Source organism: Heterocephalus glaber, unplaced genomic scaffold (assembly GCF_053883595.1).
Source record: "Heterocephalus glaber isolate CG9 unplaced genomic scaffold, H.glaber_assembly_v1.0 deba00001472, whole genome shotgun sequence".
NCBI lineage: Eukaryota > Metazoa > Chordata > Mammalia > Rodentia > Bathyergidae > Heterocephalus > Heterocephalus glaber.
The window spans coordinates 30,202,365-30,224,520 of NW_028258315.1; the positions used below are offsets into that span (position 1 = coordinate 30,202,365).

The window sequence follows — 22,156 nt, forward strand, 5'->3', positions numbered from 1 at the left end:
TTTCCTATTATCTGCCTTTTATTTTGTTCTTTATTTGTATTTTGGGATATTTAAGATTGTGGTATCTGATTTATTTCACTTAACATCAATGTGCATCCATTTTCCTACAAATGATTCAAGTTTATCTTTCTTTCTTTCTTTTTTTTGGGGGGGGGTACCGGGGATCGAACTCGGGTCCTTGTGCTTGCAAGGCAGGTGGTGGAAAAAGTTTATCTTTCTTTATGGCAGAGTAGTAATACATTGTATATAAATACCATATTTTCTTTATCCATTCATATGTTGTTGGGCATATAGGCCACTTCCAAGATTTAACTATTGTGAATTGTGCTGCTATAAACATGAATATGTATATTTTACTTTAATGTGATGTCTTTCACTCTTTTGGAAGGATACCTACAAGGGGAACAGCTGGGTCAAATGGAATTTGTATTTTTAATTTTTTGAGGAATCTCCATACTGATTTCCATAATGATTGTAATATTTTACATTCCCACCAACAATGTAAAAGGATTTCTTTTTCCCTGCTGCTACACCAGCATTTGTTACTATTTGATTTTTTTTTTTGGTACCTGGGATTGAACTCGGGTCCTTGCGATTGCGAAGCAGGCAGTGTAACCACTGAGCTAAATCCCTGGCCCTTGATTTTTTGATAATAGCCATTCTTTCTGGAATAAAATGGAATCTCAGTCTTGTTTTGATTTGCATTTCACTGATAGCCAGAGATGTTGAGCATTTTTCATGTATTTATTGGTTATTTGTGTTTCTGAGAAGTGTCTGTTCATTTCAGTTGTTCATTTTTGAATGGGTTTTTTATTTGGGGGGAGGTCTAATTTTTTTTTCCAGTGCTTTCTATAGTCTAGCTAAGGTATTAATTCTCTGTCTGAGGAGTAGTTGCCAGAATTTTTTTTCCATTTCTGTAGGTTGTCTCTTCACTCTGTTGTTTCCTTTGCTGTGCAGAAGGTTTTTAATTGATATAATCCCATTTGTTGATGCTTGATGTTATTTCATGTGCAATTGGGATTCTGTTCAGAAGGACCTTGCCTATGCCTATGTCTTCAAGAGTTTTACCTATTTTATCTCATAGAAGATTGTCTGTTTTAACATTTAGATTTTTTGTTTGTTTGTTTTGGTTTTTCCAGGGAGGGTCTCACTATGTACTTCAGACTGGCCTTGAACTCACTATGTAGCCCAGACTGGCCTCAAACTCATGGCAATCAATCCTCCTGCCTCAACTGGGATTACAGGCATGTTCCACCACACCTGGGCTAACATTTAAATGTTTGACCCATTTTGATTTTAATTTAGTACATGGTGAAATATGTGGGTCTTCCACACGTGGAAAGCCAGTTTTCCCAACACCATTTATTAAAGAGGTTATCTTTCTCCAGCATGTGATTTGGCCCCTTTGTCAAAGATCATATACCTGGATATATGTTGTTTCTGTATCCTAATTTTTTTTTTTTTGGTACTGGGGATCGAACTCAGGTCCTTGTGCTTGTGCAGCAGGCGGCAAAACCACTGAGCTAAATCCCTGGCCCTGTATCCTTAGTTCTGTTCCATTGATCCACATGTCTGTGTTTGTGCCAGGACCATGCTGCTTTTATCACTGTAGCTTTGTAATATAACTTTAAGTCTGGGATAGTGATGCCTTCTCCTTTGCTCTTGTTGCCCAGGATTGCTTTGGGTATTTTGGGTCTCTTCTGGATCTATATGAATTTTAAGCTTGTTTTGTCTATTTCTGTGAAGAATGCTATTGTACTGCATTAAACCTGTGTATCAGTTTTGTAAGTATGGGCATTTTGACCATATTGATTCTACCTGTCCAGGAACAGGGGTTATCTTTTCATTTTCCGATGTCTTCTTCAATCTTCTTTCTCCGGATACTGTAGTTTTCATTGTAGAGGTCTTTCACTTTCTTATTTAGGTTAATTCCTAAGTATTTCATTTTTCTTCGTGCTATTGTGAATGGTATTGTTTGCCTAATTATTTTCTTGGTGATGTTGGACCTCGTCTCCAAATTAGATTAGCAATGAACTCTCAAAGCACGACACAGTCCTGGGATCTTACTGGAGAACTTTATTTTCTGGTCGGGACCCATGTATACTCCAACCAAGTCGGAGGACAAAGGCCCCAACTGAAATGAGGACTGTATATTTAAAGGGGAAAACCACAGAAGAAGTCCCTCCTCCTATTTACCTGGGTTAAGGATTGTTGCAGAAGGTGGTTACAGAAGCCAGGATAAGCACAGTTAGTTCCTCCCATTCCCCTGGGTAATGGTTTGTTGCAGATCACCTGAAACACAGTTTCTGTTTATGGGCTAGGGGTGGGGTTTTCTCCTGGGAGACAGAGTGCAGCTGGAAGTTACATATTTGCAAAATGGAGGAGAATGTTCTCAACATGGTGCTGGTTTTGCTAACTTGGGTCTCACCAGTGAGTTCATAATTGGTATAAGGGAACACTATTGATTTTTGGTTTTTTTGGTACCGGGGAATCAAACTTGGGTCCTTGTGCTTGCACAGCAAGTGGGAAAACCACTGAGCTAAATCCCCGGCTTTGTGTGTTGATTTTTTATCCTGCTACATTATGCTTTTATTTTTATTTTATTATCATCACCATTATCATCATCATCATTATTATTTTAGTACTAGGGTTTTTTTTTTTTAAGTAGTACTAGATTTTGAACCCAGGGCCTCATACTGAGCTACCACCAGTGGCTCCCCCCGAGTATTGGGGATTGAACACAGAGCCTTCACACTAAGTTACATCCATAGCCCTTTTTTATTTTGAGACAGGGTCGTGCTAAATCGTTACATTGCCTAGGCTGGGCTCAAATTTGGGCTCCTGCCTCAGACTCCCAGAGTGCTGGGATTGAAGGCGTATTAGCATCACACCAAGTTTATGGTTTATTTTAAAACAAGATCTTGCTGAGTAGCCCAGGCTGGCCTCCTGTGATCCTTCTGCTTTAGCCTCTTGAGTGGTTTATGTTATACACATGTGCCACCATGTTCAGCTTATTGTTGATTTTGTTCCAAAGATTTTATTGTCCTGATTTGATTGAAGTAATACCACCTAGTACCAAAAAAAAGAAAGAAAGAGAAAGAAAGAAAGAAAGAAAGAAAGAAAGAAAGAAAGAAAGAAGGAAAAAGAAAAAAAAAGGAAATAATACTACCTGGAGAATTAGAGCTGGCACATGGTCTGGTAGTAAATCTCTACACAGTATGCATAGTAGGGCTCTTCTTTTAGCATTTTCATAACAGCTTTCAGGTGAGTCACATCTTTACCCATTTCTTTTCACCTTTATCCTTCTACCCAAGCACATAGAAATACATGAGAGTGTGTTTAACTGTGACAGTGAGGGCCAGGGATTTAGCTGGCCTGCCCAAATGAGGATTTCCTAATAACTAACTTTTTGTTTCTGACTTCCTACTGATTTCCACTGTGGTCAGAGAACATATTCATTTTTATTTTAGTCTGTTTTGTAAAGTTTTCTTTTTATTGTAAAATACAAATAAAATTCACCATTCCAGTTTTTTTTTTGGTGCTGGAGATAACCCAGAGCCTCAGAGCACGCTCAGCATGTGAAGTACGGCTGAGTTGCATCCTAATCCTTTTTAAGTGTATAGTTCAGTGGCATCAGGGACGTTCACATTGTTGTACAATCATCATCATCATCCACCCCTAGAACATTTTTCATCTTCCCAAACTCAAACTCCATACCCATTAAACAGTGTTCCCTGTTCCCGCTCCACCAGTCCCTCCTTGCAGCCATCATTCTACTTTCTGTCCAGTATGTGTGCCATAGGTTTGCCAGCACTATATAATGTATATATATTCTACATGAAAAATGGTAAGCTATTGGGGAATTAGCCAAGGAGAATGAAAACTATAGAACATTACTGAAAGAAATTAAACAAAACAAAAAATGGAAAGATATCCCACATTTGTGGATTAGAAGAGTTAATCTTGTTAAAATGGACTGCTCCTGGTCCAGAGGAAGGCGCTTCCCGGCCACCATCCCTCCCGCTGCACCCAGCCCAGAGGAAAGGGCTTTTGGGCCACCATCCTGCTGCTCCTGAACCAGAGGAAGGGGCTTCCCAGCCACCATCCCTACCACCGCTCGCAGCCTGTCCCAGCTCAGAGGAGGTGATCCACGTGGGCGCCAACAGCACCCGCCCCGCCCCCCCAGTCGAAATGAGAAAACATGTAAATAAGTCTCAAAGCCAGACTTCCAGATCACCTACAGCAACCCCAAAGGGAAATGAGATGGAAAACTCTAATACTCAACCACCTGGACCCACTGAACTGGCAACAAAAGGGGATCTGGAAAAAATGAAATCAGAAATAATTTCTCAGATAACAGGAGAAATTGTGCTCTTAGTGCAAGACATGATTAATAAATCTAGAGAGGAGCTGAGGAACATGATGGAATCTCAACATAGGAAACAAATGGAATCCATAAAACAGAGGCAAATAGATTTCCAGGAGATGAAAAACTCCACTGAAAGTCTACAAGCAGAATGAGCCAATGTGAAGAAAGAATTTCAGATATAGAAGATAAGATTGCAATTAATGACCAGGAAAAGAAAAATTGCTTCAAAATTATAAGGGAACATGAGAAATCAATCCAGCAGGTGCTAGATGATGCAAAGAAGAATAACATCAGACTGATTGGAGTCAATGAAGAAACCGGAGAGAGAGCAGATGACATAAAAGATCTCTTCACAGAAGTAATGGCAGAAAACTTCCCAAGCAGGGGAAAGGAACTTGACATACAGATAAGTGAGGCATATAGGACTCCAAGATTCCAGAAACTCAACAGAACAAAGTTCTACAAGCAGTTAGAGAAAAGAAAAATCACATACAAAGGAAAGCCCATCAGAATCACAGCAGACTTCTCAACACAAACCATCAAGGCAAGAAGAGCTTGGAGTGACATATTCCAAGCCCTAAAAGAAAACAGCTTCCAACCCAGATTGATGTACCCTGCAAAACTATCTTTCACAATTGATGGAGAAATAAGATACTTTCATGACAAAGAGCACCTTAGGAACTTCGTGAATACCAAACCAGCACTCCAAAGAATTTTACACAATATCCTAGGGACAGACATTGAGGATCACAACCCCAGGAAGCAAAGCAGAATGAACCCATCTGGCATGACAAGAAATTAAATGTAAAGGGGGAGAACCCAACAAAAAGAAAAAGTCATGGCAATGACAAGTCAATACATTTCAGTTATAACCATCAACGTTAATGGTCTCAATTCACCAATCAAAAGAAATAGACTGGCAGAATGGGTCAAGAAGCAAAATCTAACAATATGCTGCATACAAGAAACATACTTAATTCAAAAGGAAACTCATAGACTGAAAGTTCAGGGGTGGAAAAGAATACTGCATGCGACAGGAACCCGAAAAAAAGCAGGAGTAGCTATCCTCTTTGCAGATCAAGTAGATTTCAAACCAACACTGATTAAGAGAGACGAAGAAAGCCGGGGATTTAGCTCAGTGGTTTCGCCGCCTGCAGTGCAAGCAAAAGGACCCGAGTTCAATCCCCAGTGCAAAAAAAAAAAAGAGAGACGAAGAAGGACACTACATCCTTGTAAAGGGAACAATCCAACAGGAAGAGATGACAATCATAAATATCTATGCACCAAACACTAGTGTGCCCAACTATATAAAACAAATACTAACAGACATGGAAAGTCATATATGCACTAATACAATTGTAGTGGGGGACCTCAACACCCTACTGTCACAAATAGATAGATCAACTAGATAAAAAATAAGTAATGAAATACTAGAACTCAATCGAACTCTTGAACAAATGAACTTAACAGATGTTTACATAGTGTTCCACCCCACAAAATCAGAATACACATTCTTCTCAGCTGCACATGGGTCATTCTCAAAAATAGACCACATACTCACACATAGAACATGTTTAAATGCAAAGGAATTGAAGTTATCCCCTGTATATTATCAGACCATAGTGCCATGAAATTGGAGATCCATAGCAAAAGAAACTGGAAAAATTTCATAAACACGTGGAAATTGAACAACACACTTCTGAATAACCAATGGGTCACAGAGGAAATGAAAGAAGAAATCAGACAGTTCCTTCAGTTAAATGACAATAACAGTTCAACATACTGGAATCTATGGGACACAATGAAAGCAGTCTTACGAGGGAAATTCATAGCAGTGAATATGCATATTAGGAAAACAGAACAAGCCCAATTAACCTGATGTTGAACCTCAAGCCTCTAGAAAAAGAAGAGCAGGAAAACCCCAAAGCTCATACAAGGGAGGAAATTATAAAGATCAGAGGAGAAATCAATGCAATGGAGACTAAGAACGATACAAAAAAATTAATGAAGCCCAGAGTTGGTTCTTTGAAAGAATCAACAAAATTGACAAACCCTTAGCCAACCTTATCAGAAAAAGGAAAGAAAAGGCCCAAATCCATGCAATTAGGAATGAAAAGGGTGAAATTACAACAGACCCAGCAGAAATCCAGAGGATCATCAATACCTACTTCCAGAACCTATACACCAATAAGATGGACAACACAGAAGAAATGGACAGATTCCTAGATACATATGAATTACCAAAGTTGAACAAAGAAGACCTAAAAATTCTAAACAATCCAATATCAACCAATGAAGTTGAAAATGTAATTAAAAACTTATCAACTAAGAAAAGCCCGGGCCCTGATGGCTTCATTGCTGAATTCTACAAGACATTTAGAGAGGAACTGCTGCCACTACTGTTTAAACTCTTCAATGAAATTGAAAGGGAAGCAGTACTCCCAAATTCATAACTGGAAGCAAGCATCACCTTGATCCCCAAAGCAGAGAAAGACCCAACCGAAAAGGGGAACTATAGGCCAGTCTCACTAATGAACATAGATGCAAAAATCCTTAACAAGATACTGGCAAATAGAATGCAGAAGATCATCAAGAAGATCATACACCCTGATCAAGTGGGATTCATCCCAGGGATGCAGGGATGGTTCAACATATGCAAATCAATCAGTGTAGTACACTATATCAATAAAGCCAAGGACAAAAACCATATGATTATCTCCATAGACGCAGAAAAACCATTTGACAAAATCCAACATGTATTTATGATAAAAACCCTACAAAAAATTGGAGTAAGATGGTCTCTACCTCAAACTGATAGAAGCCATCTATGAAAAACCAACAGCCAATATCATACTAAATGGTCAAAAACTGAAATCCTTCACACTAAAATCAGGAACAAGACAAGGATGTCCACTATCACCACTCTTGTTCAATATAGTTCTGGAAACATTAGCCACAGCAATTAGACAAGAGAAAGAAATAAAAGGAACAAAGATAGGTAATGAAGAAGTCAAATTGTCATTATTTGCAGATGACATGATACTCTATATAGAAGACCCCAAGAACTCCACCAAAAGTCTTCTAGACTTAATGACCAAATTCAGTCAAGTAGCTGGTTACAAGGTCAACACACAAAAATCAATACCTTTCTTCTACACGAATGACAGACTCACGGAGAGAGAAATAGGGCAAATAATTCCTTTCACAATAGCATCCAAAAACCTGAAATGCCTAGGAATCAACCTAACAAAAGAAATCAAAGACCTCTTCTCTGAAAACTATAGCACTCTGAAAAGAGATTGAAGATGATATCAGAAAATGGACAGACATCCCCTGCTCCTGGGTAGGAAGGATTAATATAGTGAAAATGCCCATACTTCCAAAACTGCTATATAGATTCAATCCAATTCCAATTGAAATCCCAGCAGCATACTTCATGGACCTTGAGAAAACAATCCAAAAATTCATTTGGAACAAGAAGAGACCCAGAATAGCAAAAGCAATTCTAGGTAACAGACATGGCAGGGAGTATCACAATCCCCAACCTGCAACTATACTACAAAGCTACTGTGATAAAGACAGCATGGTACTGGCAAAGAAACAGACCTGAGGACCAGTGGAACAGATCAGAAGATGCAGAAACAACACCAGACACACTCAGGCATCTCATCTTCGATAAAGAAGCCAAACACCCTCACTGGAGTAAAGATAAGCTCTTTAATAAATGGTGCTGGAAAAATTGGGCTTCAACTTGCCAAAGATTAAAACTAGACCTGTATCTCTCACCATGCACTAAACTAAAATCAAAATGGATTAAAGATCTAAATATTAAAATAGAAACTCTGAACCAGTTGGAACAGAGGTTAGGTATAACTCTTGAAGACATCGGTGTAGGTAAAGATTTTATGAACAAAACCTCACTTGCCCTTGAACTAGCACAAACAATCAACAAGTGGGATCTCTTCTTATTAAAAAGCTTCTGCACAGCAGGAGAAACCACCAGCAGTGTGAAGAGACAAACCACAATGTGGGAAATAATTTTCACCTGCTTTTCCTCAGACAAAGGTCTATATCTCGAATTTATAAAGAATTTACAAAGATCAGACTTCCCAAATTTAAAGACCCAATCTGAAAATGGGCATCTGAAATGAAAAGACATTTCTCAGACAAAGAAGTAGAAATAGCAAATAAATGCATGAAAAAATGTTCTACATCACTGGTCATTCGAGAGATGCAAATGAAAACAATGCTGAGATTCCACCTCACTCCAGAAAGAATGGCTGCTATCATGAAATCAACCAATAACAAATGCTGGCGGGGCTGTGGGGAAAGAGGAACCCTTCTCCACTGCTGGTGGGAGTGTGGACTGGTGCAAACACTGTGGAAATCAGTATGGAGATACCTCAAAGAACTAGGACTGGAAGTGCCATTTGACCCCGCTATTCCACTGCTGGGGATCTTCCTCAAAGAATTAAAAGAATCATACCACAGTGATATATGTGTGCCCATGTTCATAGCAGCACAGTTTGTGATAGCTAAAACTTGGAAACAGCCCAAATGCCCATCAACTGGAGACTCGATAAAGAAAATGTGGTTGTTTTATAAAATGGAGTACTACTCAGCCATAAAAAATGAAAAATTAGAGACATTTATAGCTAAGTGGATGCACATTGAGGCAATACTCTTAAGTGAAATAAATGGGACACATGTATAAATACCAAATAGTTTCTCTGGTATTAGAAACTATAAGTGTAAATAAGGACTAAAATGTATAATAGGTAATGTGAAATAGGAAGAAAAGGGGCAAAAGAGAAGGACGTGAGAGGGGTAGTGGAAAGGATAGAAGGGAATAGGATTAATATGAAAACGTGGAAAAATAGGAACAAAATCTTTGTAAATAGGAATGGAGGGGTTGAAGGGAGGGCTGGGCAAGGGTGAAAAATAAGAACCAAGAGAGAACATATAAAGGTGCAAATTTCCAATGATGAATGTCGTTATATTGTATACCTAAAATGTACCAATGATTCGAATGAATAATCGATAAGGCAAAATAGGAAGAAAAGTTCCAAAGGGGTAGGGGTAGTGGGAGGGGCAAGGGAAAGGAAAGAAGGGAAAGGAACAATGCTGAGAAATGGAAAAAATGGAAATAAAGTCTTTGTAAATAGGGAAGGGTGGAGGGGGTGAAGGGAGGGCTAGGAATGGGGAAAAAATAACCAAGATGCATTATGTAAAGGTACAATTTCCAATGAGAAATGTATTTGTGTTGTATACCGAAAATGTACCAATAAAAGAACAACAACAACAACAAAAATCTTGTTAAAATGTTAGCTACCCAATATGATCTGCAGATTGAGTGCAATCCCTGTTTGGTTTTTTTTTAATTGAACACAGGACCTTCACACTGCACTACATCCCCAGCCCTTATTTATTTACTTATTTTAATTTGAGACAAGGCCTCACTGAGTTGCTTAGGTTAGGCTCAAACCTTTGATCCTCCTGCCTCAACCTCCTACAATGCTAAAATTACAGGCATCAACCCCCACACCCAACTTGTTGGCTTTTTGACCCAAATGTGCTATTGCATTTGCCGATTGAAATCCTAAGTATAAAGTTAACCTGTCTGTTCTTGACACATTTCCTCTTTCCCCAGTGGTATCTATTTGATATGATTTCCGTTTGCAGTTGTACTTGGTTACAGGAAAATGGAAAGATATCCAGGCTGCCTTGAATTTGTGATCCTCCTGCTTCAGCCTCCTAAGTAGCTGGGATTACTTTTGTTATTCCGTCATCTTTTGTTGCTCATTTATTTTTTCTTGTTCTACTAGGACTCTGGTTAGGAATAGAGTGGGACAATCCTGAGAGAGGAAAGCATGATGGGAGCCACGAAGGGACTGTGTATTTTAAATGCAGGTAATTTTTCCTTATAAATTTGCATGGTCATTTGGTCAAGATCATATTCAATTGTTGAATGGGAGGGATAGTGAAGAAGCATTGCTTGGTTTTTAGGCCCTTACTTTTATTTCTAACTTTTATCTTTACAAGTGGGATTGCTTTCTTTGTCCTTTTTTTGCATTTTTGACAGTTCTTAATTGGTTGAATGTAAATCTTTCTTTTTTATTTTTGAGACGGGGTATCACTATGAAATTCAGGCTGGTGTTGAACTCACTGTGTAACCCAGGCTGGGCTCGAATTCATTGTGATCCTCCTGCCTCAGCTTCCTGAGTGCTGGGATTACAGGCATGCATCACCATGCCCAGCTACAAACAAAAATAAAATTTTGCCAAATGCTTCTGTTTGTGAACCAAATTGTTTGCAAACAAAAGCATTCATGAGCAAGGTACCACTGTATAGCTAGCTACTCCTGCTTGCTTTCAGATTCTGTTTGGATGGAAGATCATTTTCAATATTTCACTTTTAGTCTTTGTTTTTGGTAATGAGGTGTGTTTCTTGCAAACAGCAGGAGTTGGGTCTTTTTAAATTCAATCTGCCAGTCTTTTTTTTTTCTGCCAGTCTTAATTGGAAAATTAAGACCTTTTACATTCAGAGTTATTTTAGAAATATATGTGTGTGTGTGTGTGTGTGTGCGTGCGTGCGTGCGCACACATTTTGGGTTCTTTTGATGGGCATAAAATAATACTTTAGCCAGGTATAGTAGTGTGCACCTGTAATCCTAGCACTTGGAGGCTGAGGCAGGAGGATTACCCTGAGTTTGAGGCCAGCCTGAGCTACATAATGAGTCCAAGGCCAGCTTGCACTACATAGTGAGACTCTGTCTCAAAAACAAATGGGCCAGGGATTTAGCTCAGTGGTTTCGACGCCTGCTGCACAAGTGCAAGGACCTGAGTTTGATCCCCGGTACCAAAACAAACAAACAAACAAGAACCTTTAAAATCAAGACATAGAATATAATATATTGCATTACAAAGAGAATCTATTACTTTATTTTATTTTATTTTATTTTATTTTATTTTATTTTATTTTATTTTACTTTATTTTATTTTATTTTATTTTTGTAATTCAAGCTGGCCCTGAACTCACTATGTAGCCCAGGCTGGGCCTGAACTCTCAGCAATCATTCTGCCTCAGCCTCGTGAATGATGGGATTACAGGCATGCACTACCATGAAATGTAATCAAAATAGTTTTTTAAATGAGTATAATAAGATATATTTCTTTATTAAATAACATTAAACAATAAGATCTAATGCATCTAATACAATCTACTAAATTTCGAAGTAGTAATGAGAATAAACAATTTTTATAGGAAACCTGGAGATAGTTCTTTTGCAAAAGGAAAGAAGTCCAAGAAATGGGGGGGGGGGGAAAGAGTGGAGGGGAAAGGGATGAAAAAAGAATTAAGTTCAAGGGAGGAGGGAGAGAGGAAGGGACAAGAAAAAAAGTGAAAATAGAAGGAAAAAACAGAAGCAAAGCTTTTGTACATAGGGAGGGGAGGGGGCTTGAGGGAGGGAATGGGATTAAATAAAATTTAATTTACAAAAAGAATTAAGTTGTGTTATGTACATGTATTAACTCCCCAGAATAAATGTAATCGTTATGTAATACAAACATGGTCTAATAAAAGTAAATTTTTTTTTTGGTTCCGGGAACTAAACTCAGGACCATGCACTTGCCAGGCAGGCATGGCGCCACTGAGCTAAATCCCCAGCCCAAAAATAAATATTTTTTAAAAAGAAAAAAAGGAATTTGATGGCTAAAAAAGAGAATATGTGGGGCCAGAGATTTAGCTCAGTGGTGCCACTGCCTGCTTCGCAAGCAACAAGGTTCCGAGTTTGATCCCCAGTATACCAAAAAACAAAACAAAAGAGTATATCCAGTTTTTATTATTTTTTCTTTTTATTTATGTATTTACATTGACACATAATTGTACAAATTTATGGGGTACAACATCTTGTTTGTACACAGTGCAGAATGTATAATGATCAAATCGGGGTAATTAACATATTTGTCACTTCAAACATCATTTCTTTGTAGTGAAACATTAAAAATCTTGCAGTTATTGAAATAACCATTTCTTAAGTAGAGTCACCCTACTGTGCAAAATTTAGAGAAGGAAGTATAATCACAGAGCATAACTTGACTCACAAAGAAAAAAATTTTAACAGCTAATGTAGAAGTGTATTTTTATAACAAATAGCTGTGTTTCAGCCAAACACAAACAGCTGAGCTTTAGCCAATCCCAGGCCCCAGTGGATCAGACCATGTCCAACCAAGAGGAAGGCTTCACTATAACTAATCAAGTTATTTCTGTATTTTGTGTTGAACTATATAGAATAGTAATGCCCTAGCTACACAGCAGAGTTCTTTGAAACCCTTTCCATTTTCAGTGCTGCCTGACTCATGAATTGTTCTTTGCTGAAACAGATTTGTCTACAATTTTGTTTTTTTTTTGGTACCTGGGATCGAACTCAGGACCTTGCACTTGTGAGGCAGGCGTTTTTCTTTTAACACGTAAGAGCACCATAGGTTCCAGAAATGCAAAACACTCAAAACTACACTCTTTTTAGGTCATTTATTTCACTGTCCCTTGATTATAGTTGCTAACTTCAGTCTTGCCTTTTCCTCCTTCTGAATTAGAAAGCTCAATGTTATCCGTGGTGACTTCACAGGCAGCACTGTCACCTTCATCCTCGGACTCTGAACTGTCCTCCTGTCTTAGGAACACTCTTCTGAATGATTCTCTTCCTTTGAATCTGTCTGATTCATCTCAGCTAAGGCTACATCCATTTGTATAATTTTGCCAAGGTTTTCATCAATATTTTCTTTTTTTTTTGGTACTGGGGATTGAACTCGGGTCCTTGCGCTCGTGCAGCAGGCGGTGGAACCACTGAGCTAAATCCCCGGCCCCATCATTTATTTTCTATATTGAAACAACCTGTGAGAGCAGCTTCCATTTCTTAGCTTTTTATTTGCCTGGGCCACCTATGGGACAAAGTTCTGAACTTGGTCTAATAATAGACACTTCTCTATATGAACTGTTTGAAGAACAGACTTTTCTGGAATTAGGCTTAGAGTTGATGAGAAACTTGTCCCATGCACTTCCTCAAGTGCTGCCTGCAATCAGCAGCTCTTTTTGCACACTGAGACCCCCGACCACCCTTGAGTGGGCAACAGAGAACTTGGGGTGGCAGAAGACTCACTGTGGACCTCTGTGCCTCCACAGCATGCAGGAAAGGACAAGAATATGTAATTTTAAAATTTTCTTTGAAGCCAGGCATAGTGGCACACACCTGTAATCCCACACTCAGGAGGCTGAGGCAGGAGGATCACTGCAAATTTGAGGCCAGCCTAGGCTACATAGTGAGTTCAAGGCCAGTCTGAACTACATGGTGAGACCTTTTCTGAAAAAAAAAAAAAAAAATTGAGAAGTATAAAGTGACAAAAATCCATTTCTGTTGATGACAGTATTGTGAATACTGCTGGACTTGTTGCCTGAGATTTTTTTTTTTTTTTTGGTACTGGGGATCGAACTTGGATCCTTGCACTTGCGAGGCAGGTGGCAGAACCACTGAGCTAAATCCCCAGCAGCCTGAGATTTATTATTAAAGGAAATACTGAATTTTGACTAGAGCTTAGTGAAAATAAGTCTTCCTTGCCTTCAAAACCTATTTTAGTATTTCAGTTAGCTATGACACCACCCCAGAACCTAGTGGCTTAAAATGACCATTTTATTACTCATGATTCTGTGTCTCTGGGATTAGAACTGGACTTAAGGGAGACATTGGTCTGCCCCAAGTGATGTTGACTGGAGGATCCAAGATGGCCTTACAGTCTTGGGGTGTGGTACTGATTACTGACAAGGCAGAAGTCGGGGCCCTCTCTAAATATAGCCGGTCTCTCTCTTCTCCTGGCCTTTCCTTGTAGTCTAGTCTGAGCTTTTTCAGGCTTCCTGGAGGGCAAAAGTGGAAATTGCAAGGTTTCTAAGACTCAGGCCTCCTTGTTGGTAAGAGCAAGGCACTGGGTGAGTAGACTCAAGAGGAAGGAAAATAGACTCTTCCTGTTGGTAGGAACAGGTTGTAGAATCCCATTGCCAAAGGTGTGTGGGCCAGGGGCTATCTGAGGAAGTGCTCAGCCATAGCACATCTTCTGTTGCACAGTTCATTTACATCCCTCCTCCTGCCAAGTCCATTCATCCCCAAGTTTGGAAGCTTGCTCTCTCTCAGTTGCTAGAAGTCCAGGGTATTGTCATCAGAACTAGCCCTGGGTGTGGGTGCAACTCTTTGTGTGCAAGTCTTCTGGTGTAACTGCTTGGGAGGAGCTCTTCCACCCAGAGGTCTGAGAAGAGAAGTCACCTGCCCCTGTCTCAGTGTGTTTCATTGTTGTTTGTGGTGCAGAGGATCAAACACAGGGTCTCATGTATGCTAGGCAAGTGCTCGATCTCTGAGCTACACTTCAGCCTGTTTCACTTTAGTCTGTTTTGCATTAATATAGCAAAATACTCAATGTTGGGTGACATATAAAGAAAAAGAGCAAGGTGTGGTGCCACCTGCATGTAATTCCAGCACTCTGGGAGGCTGAGGAAGGAGGATTGCAATTTCTAGCCCAGCCTGGGCAACTTAGAGACTTAGTAAGACTCTGTCTCAACAACCTTGGCTGGGAATGTAGCTCATTGTGAAGGCCCTATGTTCAATCCATAGTACTGCAAACAGATCAAAACAGAAACACAGATACTTGTAAGAAAGCCCTATGCACCATTTTTTTTTGATACCGGAAATCGAACCCAGGACCTTGTGCTTGCCAGGTAGGCGCCATACCACTGAGCAAAATCCTGGGCCTTTTGCACCATTTTTTTTTTTGGTACCGGGGATCAAACTCGGGACCTTGCGCTTGCGAGGCAGGTGGTGGAACCACTGAGCTAAATCCTTTTGCACCATTTTTGATGAGTAGTAGGTTCTCAGATATGTAGAGTGTACCACAGTACTTTCTCAGTAGGTGCTGCTCTCATCGCACACTCAAAGTCTTGGTGTTTAATGTGCTGTTTACTTGTGTAAGCAAGTTTAAAGATAGGAAATCCATATTAATGATACTATATATGTGGAATTTTTACTCACAAATTTTAAAATCATTTTCTGTGTTGCTCCTCCCCATTTTTGGATCTGTGATTGAAGCAGTTCACATTTGATAGTCTGCTTGGTAGGTTTGGTCCATGTGAACCCTGGAGTCAGTGGGTGGCAGAAGGAGGGTGTGTGTCCTTCAACTTCCCCATACTCTGCAGTGTTCCATTCATGCAGGCCAGAGCACCAGGTCTAGATGGTTGGATGGCCTCCCCCTGACACTTGCCTAACAGTGGCAGACTTTTGGGTCAGGGTGCGGTAAGCATGCTGGATCACCACCATGGAGGCTGCCAGTCCTTACTGGCAATTGGCAGCCAAGAAGCTGCTGCCACCCTGGGACTACTACATCCTGCTAAGAGATTATCACTAGCAATTGCTTTAAAAATGTTAGTCAAATATTTTAGATTTTTGGAAAGTTCTTCCCACAGCTCTGTTTTGTTCCCATATTTAATCTTTGTTTTTTGGGGTTTTTTTTTGTACCGGGGATCGAACTTGGGTCCTTGTGCTTACACAGCAGGCGGTGAAACTACTGAGCTAAATCCCATATTTAATCTTTTAAGATGTATTTCAGTGATCATTTAAAAATATTTGTATGTAATCCTACCACCTATGTTTTAATTTGTGTCCTTGTCCATTCTTTGTGTATATGCAGAGGTGATTCCTCTGCCATTGTATCATATATAATTGTGTTCAGTTTTTTAAAATCTCAATAGTTTAAGTATTGCAGATAGAATTTTTAAATGACCACATCTGTCTCTTTTACTTAATAGTCTCTAACCAGATGGGCATTTATGATTTCTAGCATTCCTCAATTATAACACAAATACAGTCATACCTTTGTACTAGACTGCTTTGAAACTCTCTGACTTGGGTACTTAACAGATTTTGATATGAAAATGTTTGTGCCCCCCACCCCATACCAGGGATCGAACTCAGGACCTTGCTCTTTTGAGGCAGGCATGGTGCCACTGAGCTAAATCCCCAGGCCTGTCCTGGTTCTTATTGTTTGTTTGGTACTTTTTTTTGAGACAGCGCCTTGCCATGTAGCCCAAGCTGGTCTGGAACTTGGTGTTTTTTGTTTTTTGGGGTTTTTGGTACTAGAGATTGAACTCAGGACCTTGAACTTGGAAGGCTGGTGCTGTGCCACTGAGCTAAATCCCCGGCCCCTGGTCTGGAATTTGTGATCCTCTTGCTTCAGTCTCCTGAATGTTGGGATTACAGGTATGAGCCGCCACGCCCAGCTTAGGTGATACTTCTTTTTCTCTCCTTTTCTAGTCATCCAACAGGAGGATCCTTTATTCGTCCAAACAAGGTAAATTTTGGAGTGGACTTTCTTACTGCAATTAAGAACTGCTATGAACCAGAGGACGATGGAAAAGAGCACATTGTTATAATTGGAAATAAACCTGTGGAAACTGTTGGTTTTGACTCTATTATAAAACAGCAGCGGTAAGTGGAGTTGATAATGGTAAAGCAGACTTTTGCAATGTCATCTAGGCTCAGGATTGAAATTTTCCTGACCGTATATGGATGCTCAGGTCCTTGCTTCCTTTTTCTCCTTTGTGTGAAAACAGTAATGTGAAATCTGAGAAACTCAAGAATTGAGGATTCGGGAAAGTTAAAATCTTGTTTAGTATAAGGTTGGTAGAGTTTGCCAGATTGGAATCAAAACATTTGCCCACTGTTAATATTTTCACTATATTATTATGTGTTGACTAATTATCAATAACTAAGGTTGATATTTTGACTCTTTGCTATTTCATGTGGACGTTTACATCGAGTGATAAGTTCAGTTTTCATCTGTGCTGTAGAAGAGGGCAGGCACCACCCAGCAGGGAGTAGTTCTCTTCTCTGGCTGCACATCTTTATCACTTGGGGAGCTTTGGGACCTGCAGAATCCTGGGTCCCATCCTAGACCTACTGAATCAGAACTTTAGGGTGTGGGATCCAGGAATCTGCTTTTAAGAAGTGCCCTACTGGGAGGGGCACAGAATAATGCCTTTTAACGGTAGTGCATCAGAATGTTCTCCTCTTTATAAAACTCTGCACTGTGGCCCCATGCAGATGTACTCTCCTGCTCATTGCAGGAAGCTTCTGGATCAGAGAGAGTGGAATTGATGTTTGCACAGACTCAGCTGCAACTACTGAGAACCCACTCAGCTGTAGAGGGCTTAGCGCTGTGGTGATTGACCTGGATGAGGCATCTGCATAGCGACCTGTGTTGGCCACCATGGAGAGGAGATTTGCAGCCATTTGGCATAGAACTGAAATTTCTTTATTTTCAGTTTCTAAAATAAAAGAATTAAGCTGCAGTTCTGTTCCAAGTAAATGTTGTTGCCGTCTTTTGTCATTGTTGTAATTAGGATTTAACAAAATAGAGAATTATAGTACATGTGAAGTATGTAGTGTTGAATAAATTCATTTCTCAGTGCCTCTACTTTTTAGCATACCTGGCCCTTATTTTTTTTTTTTGGTACCCGGGAGTGAACTCAGGACCTTGCGCTTGTGAGGCAAGTGCGGTGCCACTGAGTCAAATCCCCAGCCCCCCTGGCCCTCATTTTTAAAAATTTCAGGCTGGGGCCCGGGGATTTGGCACAGTGGTTCCGCCACCTGCCTCAAAAGTGCAAGGTCCCCAGTTCGATCCCCGGTACAAAAAAAAAATTTAATTTCTTTTACCCAAAAGAGGCACATTTTATCTTTTTCTTTCTTCTTTTCTTTTACTTTTTTTTCTTTTTGTGGTGCTGTGGACATTTTGTCTTAACTGACTAATCTTTTTCAGAGAATACTATAGGCCCCATGATATTAACAAATTATGAACAAATTTTTCTCCCTTAGTTTATGAATGACCACATAATTCATGAATTTTCCTGATGAACGATCCCAACTTGAGTATTATTGCAATTAATAATTGGCTAGCGCCTATCTTGATTGAAAAGGTAAAATGGTAGAGATTATGGAATAGTCTCTTCCACTGGCTACGTACAGATTAGTAAATTAAGAAATAAGAGGCTGGGGATTTAGCTCAGTGGCACCTGCACCTGCCTCGCAAGCACAAGGTCCTGAGTTCGATCCCCAGTACCCCCCCCCCCAAAAACAAAAACCCAAACAAGGAAATTATGAGGCAGCTTGGTGGAATGGACCACCAACACTAAAGTCATACAGGCCTGGTTCTGATGCCAACCAGGCCATTTCTAGCTTTGACCATGTTAGGGAAGGTTAATTATCATTTCTAAGCTCCAGTTTACTCATTCACAAAGTAATACCTAAGATGTTAGTTTGCTGAGACTGTGCAGTTAGTGACTGCTGTTATTAGTTGTTGAACCTCTATTTTAAGCCACTGTCTTATACCCTTAATGACATTAATCTGACCAGTTGCATATCTACCATTAAGAAGAGACATAAAAGGGCGAGGGATTTAACTCAGTGGCACTCCTCCTGCCTGGCAAGTGCAAAGTTCTGAGTTCAATCCCCGGTACCAGAAAAGTAAAAAAAAAAAAAAATCACTGGAGATTTTGCTCAGTGGTGCCACGCCTGCCTCACAAGCATGAGGTCCTGAGTTTGATTTTTGGTGGTGGTGGTGGGGGAGCAAGTAAGAACGATTATATATGTTTTTTCTTGGAGATGTCTTTGTCCCTGGAGTGATGCCAATTTAGAGACCTGGGTTTCAAATTCTGTGCCAAGTTGTCCTAGCACACAATATTTTAAATTTTAGAAGGAACTGGTGTCATGTCCCTAAAAAGCTGTGTTTGGGGGCAATTATTGTGATTAAAAAGCAAATATCTGCTGAAAATCACTGTGGACAGAAAATGGAGTTGGTGGTGTCCAGTCTGATTCCAGGCTGCAGGAAGTTGTGGAAGCTCACCAGACTCTAAGGTGAGAGGACCTAGTCATCACGATATGATCTGGCCCCCAGCCATGTCCCTGAAACAGTGAGGTATTTGTTTTGGCCTAGGGGCACCATAAAATATTATGAAACTCAAAAGGCCCAGTAGCCTAAGGGAATGAGGGAACTTCTGCCCCAGGACTCACTGCTGCCCTTTCCTCCTTTCTGATGATTTTGATCACTCACGTCCTGCATTTTGATCATACTGTTTGCCCCAAATGTTGTCAATTTTATGTTTGTTTTTATAAATACTACTAAAATGAATTAATATATGCCCAGGCAGTATTTTGAGAGCTTCTCAAATATTAGCTCACTAAATTATTGTAGTATTTTTTTGGTGTTTTTTTTTTTTTGGTACCAGGGATCGAACTCGGGTCCTTGCGCTTGTGCAGCAGGCGGCAAAACCACTGAGCTAAATCCCCAGCCCTTTTTGTAGTGTTTTAAAAATTATAGTTTAATACAAATAACAAAATGTACCATCTTTTTTTTTTTTTTTTTTGGTACCAGGGATTGAACTTGGGACCTTGTGCTTTCGAGGCAGGCGCCGGAACCACTGAGCTAAATCCCTGGCCCCAAAATTTACCATCTTAACCATTTATAAGAATACAGTTCAAAAAAAAAAGAATACAATTCAGTAGTGTTAACAATATTCATATTGTGGTAACCAACCCCAGAATTTTGCATCACCCCAAACTGGAACTCTGTCTCCATTAAATACCCATTGCCCATTTCCCTTGTCCCTAGTCTCTGACAGCTACCTGTTATACTTTCTCTAAGAGTTCACTTACTGTTTTTTTGGTACCAGGGATCGAACTCAGGACCTTGTGCTTGCAAGGCAGTCGGCAGAACCACTGAGCTAAATCCCTGGCCCAAGCATCCACTTATTCTAGAATCCTCAAGTAAATGGAATCATACAGTATTTGTCTTTTTTTTTTTTTTTCTGGAGCTGGGGATTGACACAGCTCTCATACATGCTAGACAAGCTCTCTGCCACTAAGCTACATCTCAACTCTTTATTTTATTTTGTGATGGGGTCCTGCTAAGTTGCTCAGGCTGCCCTTGAATTTGTGACCTTCCTAACTAACTGGGATTATAGGTGTGCACCCAGCTCTGTTTGTCTTTTTGGTGTCTGTCTTATGTCACTTAGCATAATTCCCTCCAGGTTCGGGTATGCAGTATGATTTGTTAGAATTTCCTTTTTTAAGGCTGAACAATATTCCACTTTTATGTACATACCACATTTTTTGGGTTTTTTTTTTTCATCTGTCCATGGATACTTGAGTAGTTTCTGTCTTTTGGCTGTTGTGAACTCCAGTGTATACAATGGGGTTTTTTCATTTTTGTTTTTTTAGTACCAGGAATCAAACTCAGGGCCTCACACTCACTAGGCAGTCAGGAGCCACTGAGCCCCTGGCCTTGCAATGGTATTTTAACAACACAAAGTCTGAGGCAGAGATTTAGTTAACTTGTTTAATGCCAAAGGATTTGAACCCAATTGCAGGAATCTGGATCCAGATTTGTGTTCTTAGATATTATAATATGTAGGTTCTTTTAATGAATAGAAAACACGGATTCTCTACACTTAAAAAATGGTTGTTGGGTCAGGGATGTAGTTCAGTGGTGCAGCATGAGGCCCTGAGTTCGATTTCCAGTACCAAAAAAAACAGTTGTTGTAACCAGGTACAGTCTGTTGGGAAGCCTGAGGCAGGAAGAGGGTGAGTTCAAGATCAGCCTGGGCAACTTAGTGAGAGCATTTTTCTTTCTTTTTCTTTAATAAAAAGGCTACAGAGAGTATTAGTGAAGTTGCATCTCTGCACTCTGTCTGGAATGGATCCCCAGGGAGTCTGCCAGTTACTTCAGCACTGTTCGGAGTGATCCACATGTCAACAGAAGAGTCAATAAATTAATAATGGTCTATTTATATAGTAAAAAACTATCAGGCATGAAAATGTTCTGGAGCCCCATGTGTCAGTAGAACTTAAATCTAATTGCTGAACAATATAGTGTTAAGGGGAAAAAGTTGCAAGAGTTTCTATATAGTAGAACAGCATTTATATCAAGTTTCATAATATACAAAATGCTATAATTGTGTAGGGTTATGGAAATATATCATGAGGATATTAGAAACAACTTCGGGGCCGGGATTGTAGCTCAGTACTTAAACATTTGTAATGTTTTCAATTTTTTTGTAATGCATTCTTCATTTGGTTGGTGGCTACTGGTATTTGTATGTTATTTTCAGTACCTTTTTGTGTCTCTGAAATACTTGTTTTGAAAGGACCAATGGACAGCATCTGTACTTATGTGAACTGTGAACTCTGTTTTTCCTGCAGTCAGCTGACCAATTTGAAAGAAGTTTCTCTGAGGAACTGTGCAGTGAGTTATGCTGGTGAAAAAGGAGGAATCGCCAAAGCCTGTCAGAGTATCCTTTTCATGGATAGCTTGTTGCTGGGCCCCAACTGGTTTGATACCTGTGCCTGACATTGCTGGTCATGTACCTGATGTCCATTCTCCTTGATTTTCTACCTAAGCACCACTCAGCTTTGCGTGGAGCAGTCACTGCCCAGATGGATGAATTGGCTTCCCAGAGCTTGCACTTACAGCTGTGGCAGTGTGACTCACCCTGACCCGTAGGATGTAAGGTGAAAGTTCTCGATGGGGCTCCTTGCAAAGGGAGAGCAGTGGCCTCTTGCATAGGAGCTAAGTTAAAGCATTCCCCGTGGCAAGTCAGATGAACTTTTCTGAACTGTAAAGGTCTTTTCCTGGTTCTCTAAGTCTGCCTGACTTCTAAATAATAATTTATGCAAAAGGTTGCAGTTTATGATCAATTTCA

At 39.9% G+C, this 22,156-nt stretch overlaps 1 protein-coding gene across 6 annotated transcripts in view; it reads left to right on the plus strand.

The window, feature by feature from the left end:
* Nucleotides 1-22,156, plus strand: part of Tbce (tubulin folding cofactor E) — a 73,466-nt gene that overhangs the window by 34,519 nt on the left and 16,791 nt on the right. For all 6 annotated transcript variants that reach the window (XM_087181243.1, XM_087181244.1, XM_087181245.1 and 3 more), the window contains 3 exons: nucleotides 10,195-10,279; nucleotides 16,716-16,889; nucleotides 21,657-21,745. In XM_087181243.1, coding sequence (XP_087037369.1) covers nucleotides 10,195-10,279; nucleotides 16,716-16,889; nucleotides 21,657-21,745 — 348 coding nt within the window. The remainder of the gene's footprint in view (nucleotides 1-10,194; nucleotides 10,280-16,715; nucleotides 16,890-21,656; nucleotides 21,746-22,156) is intronic.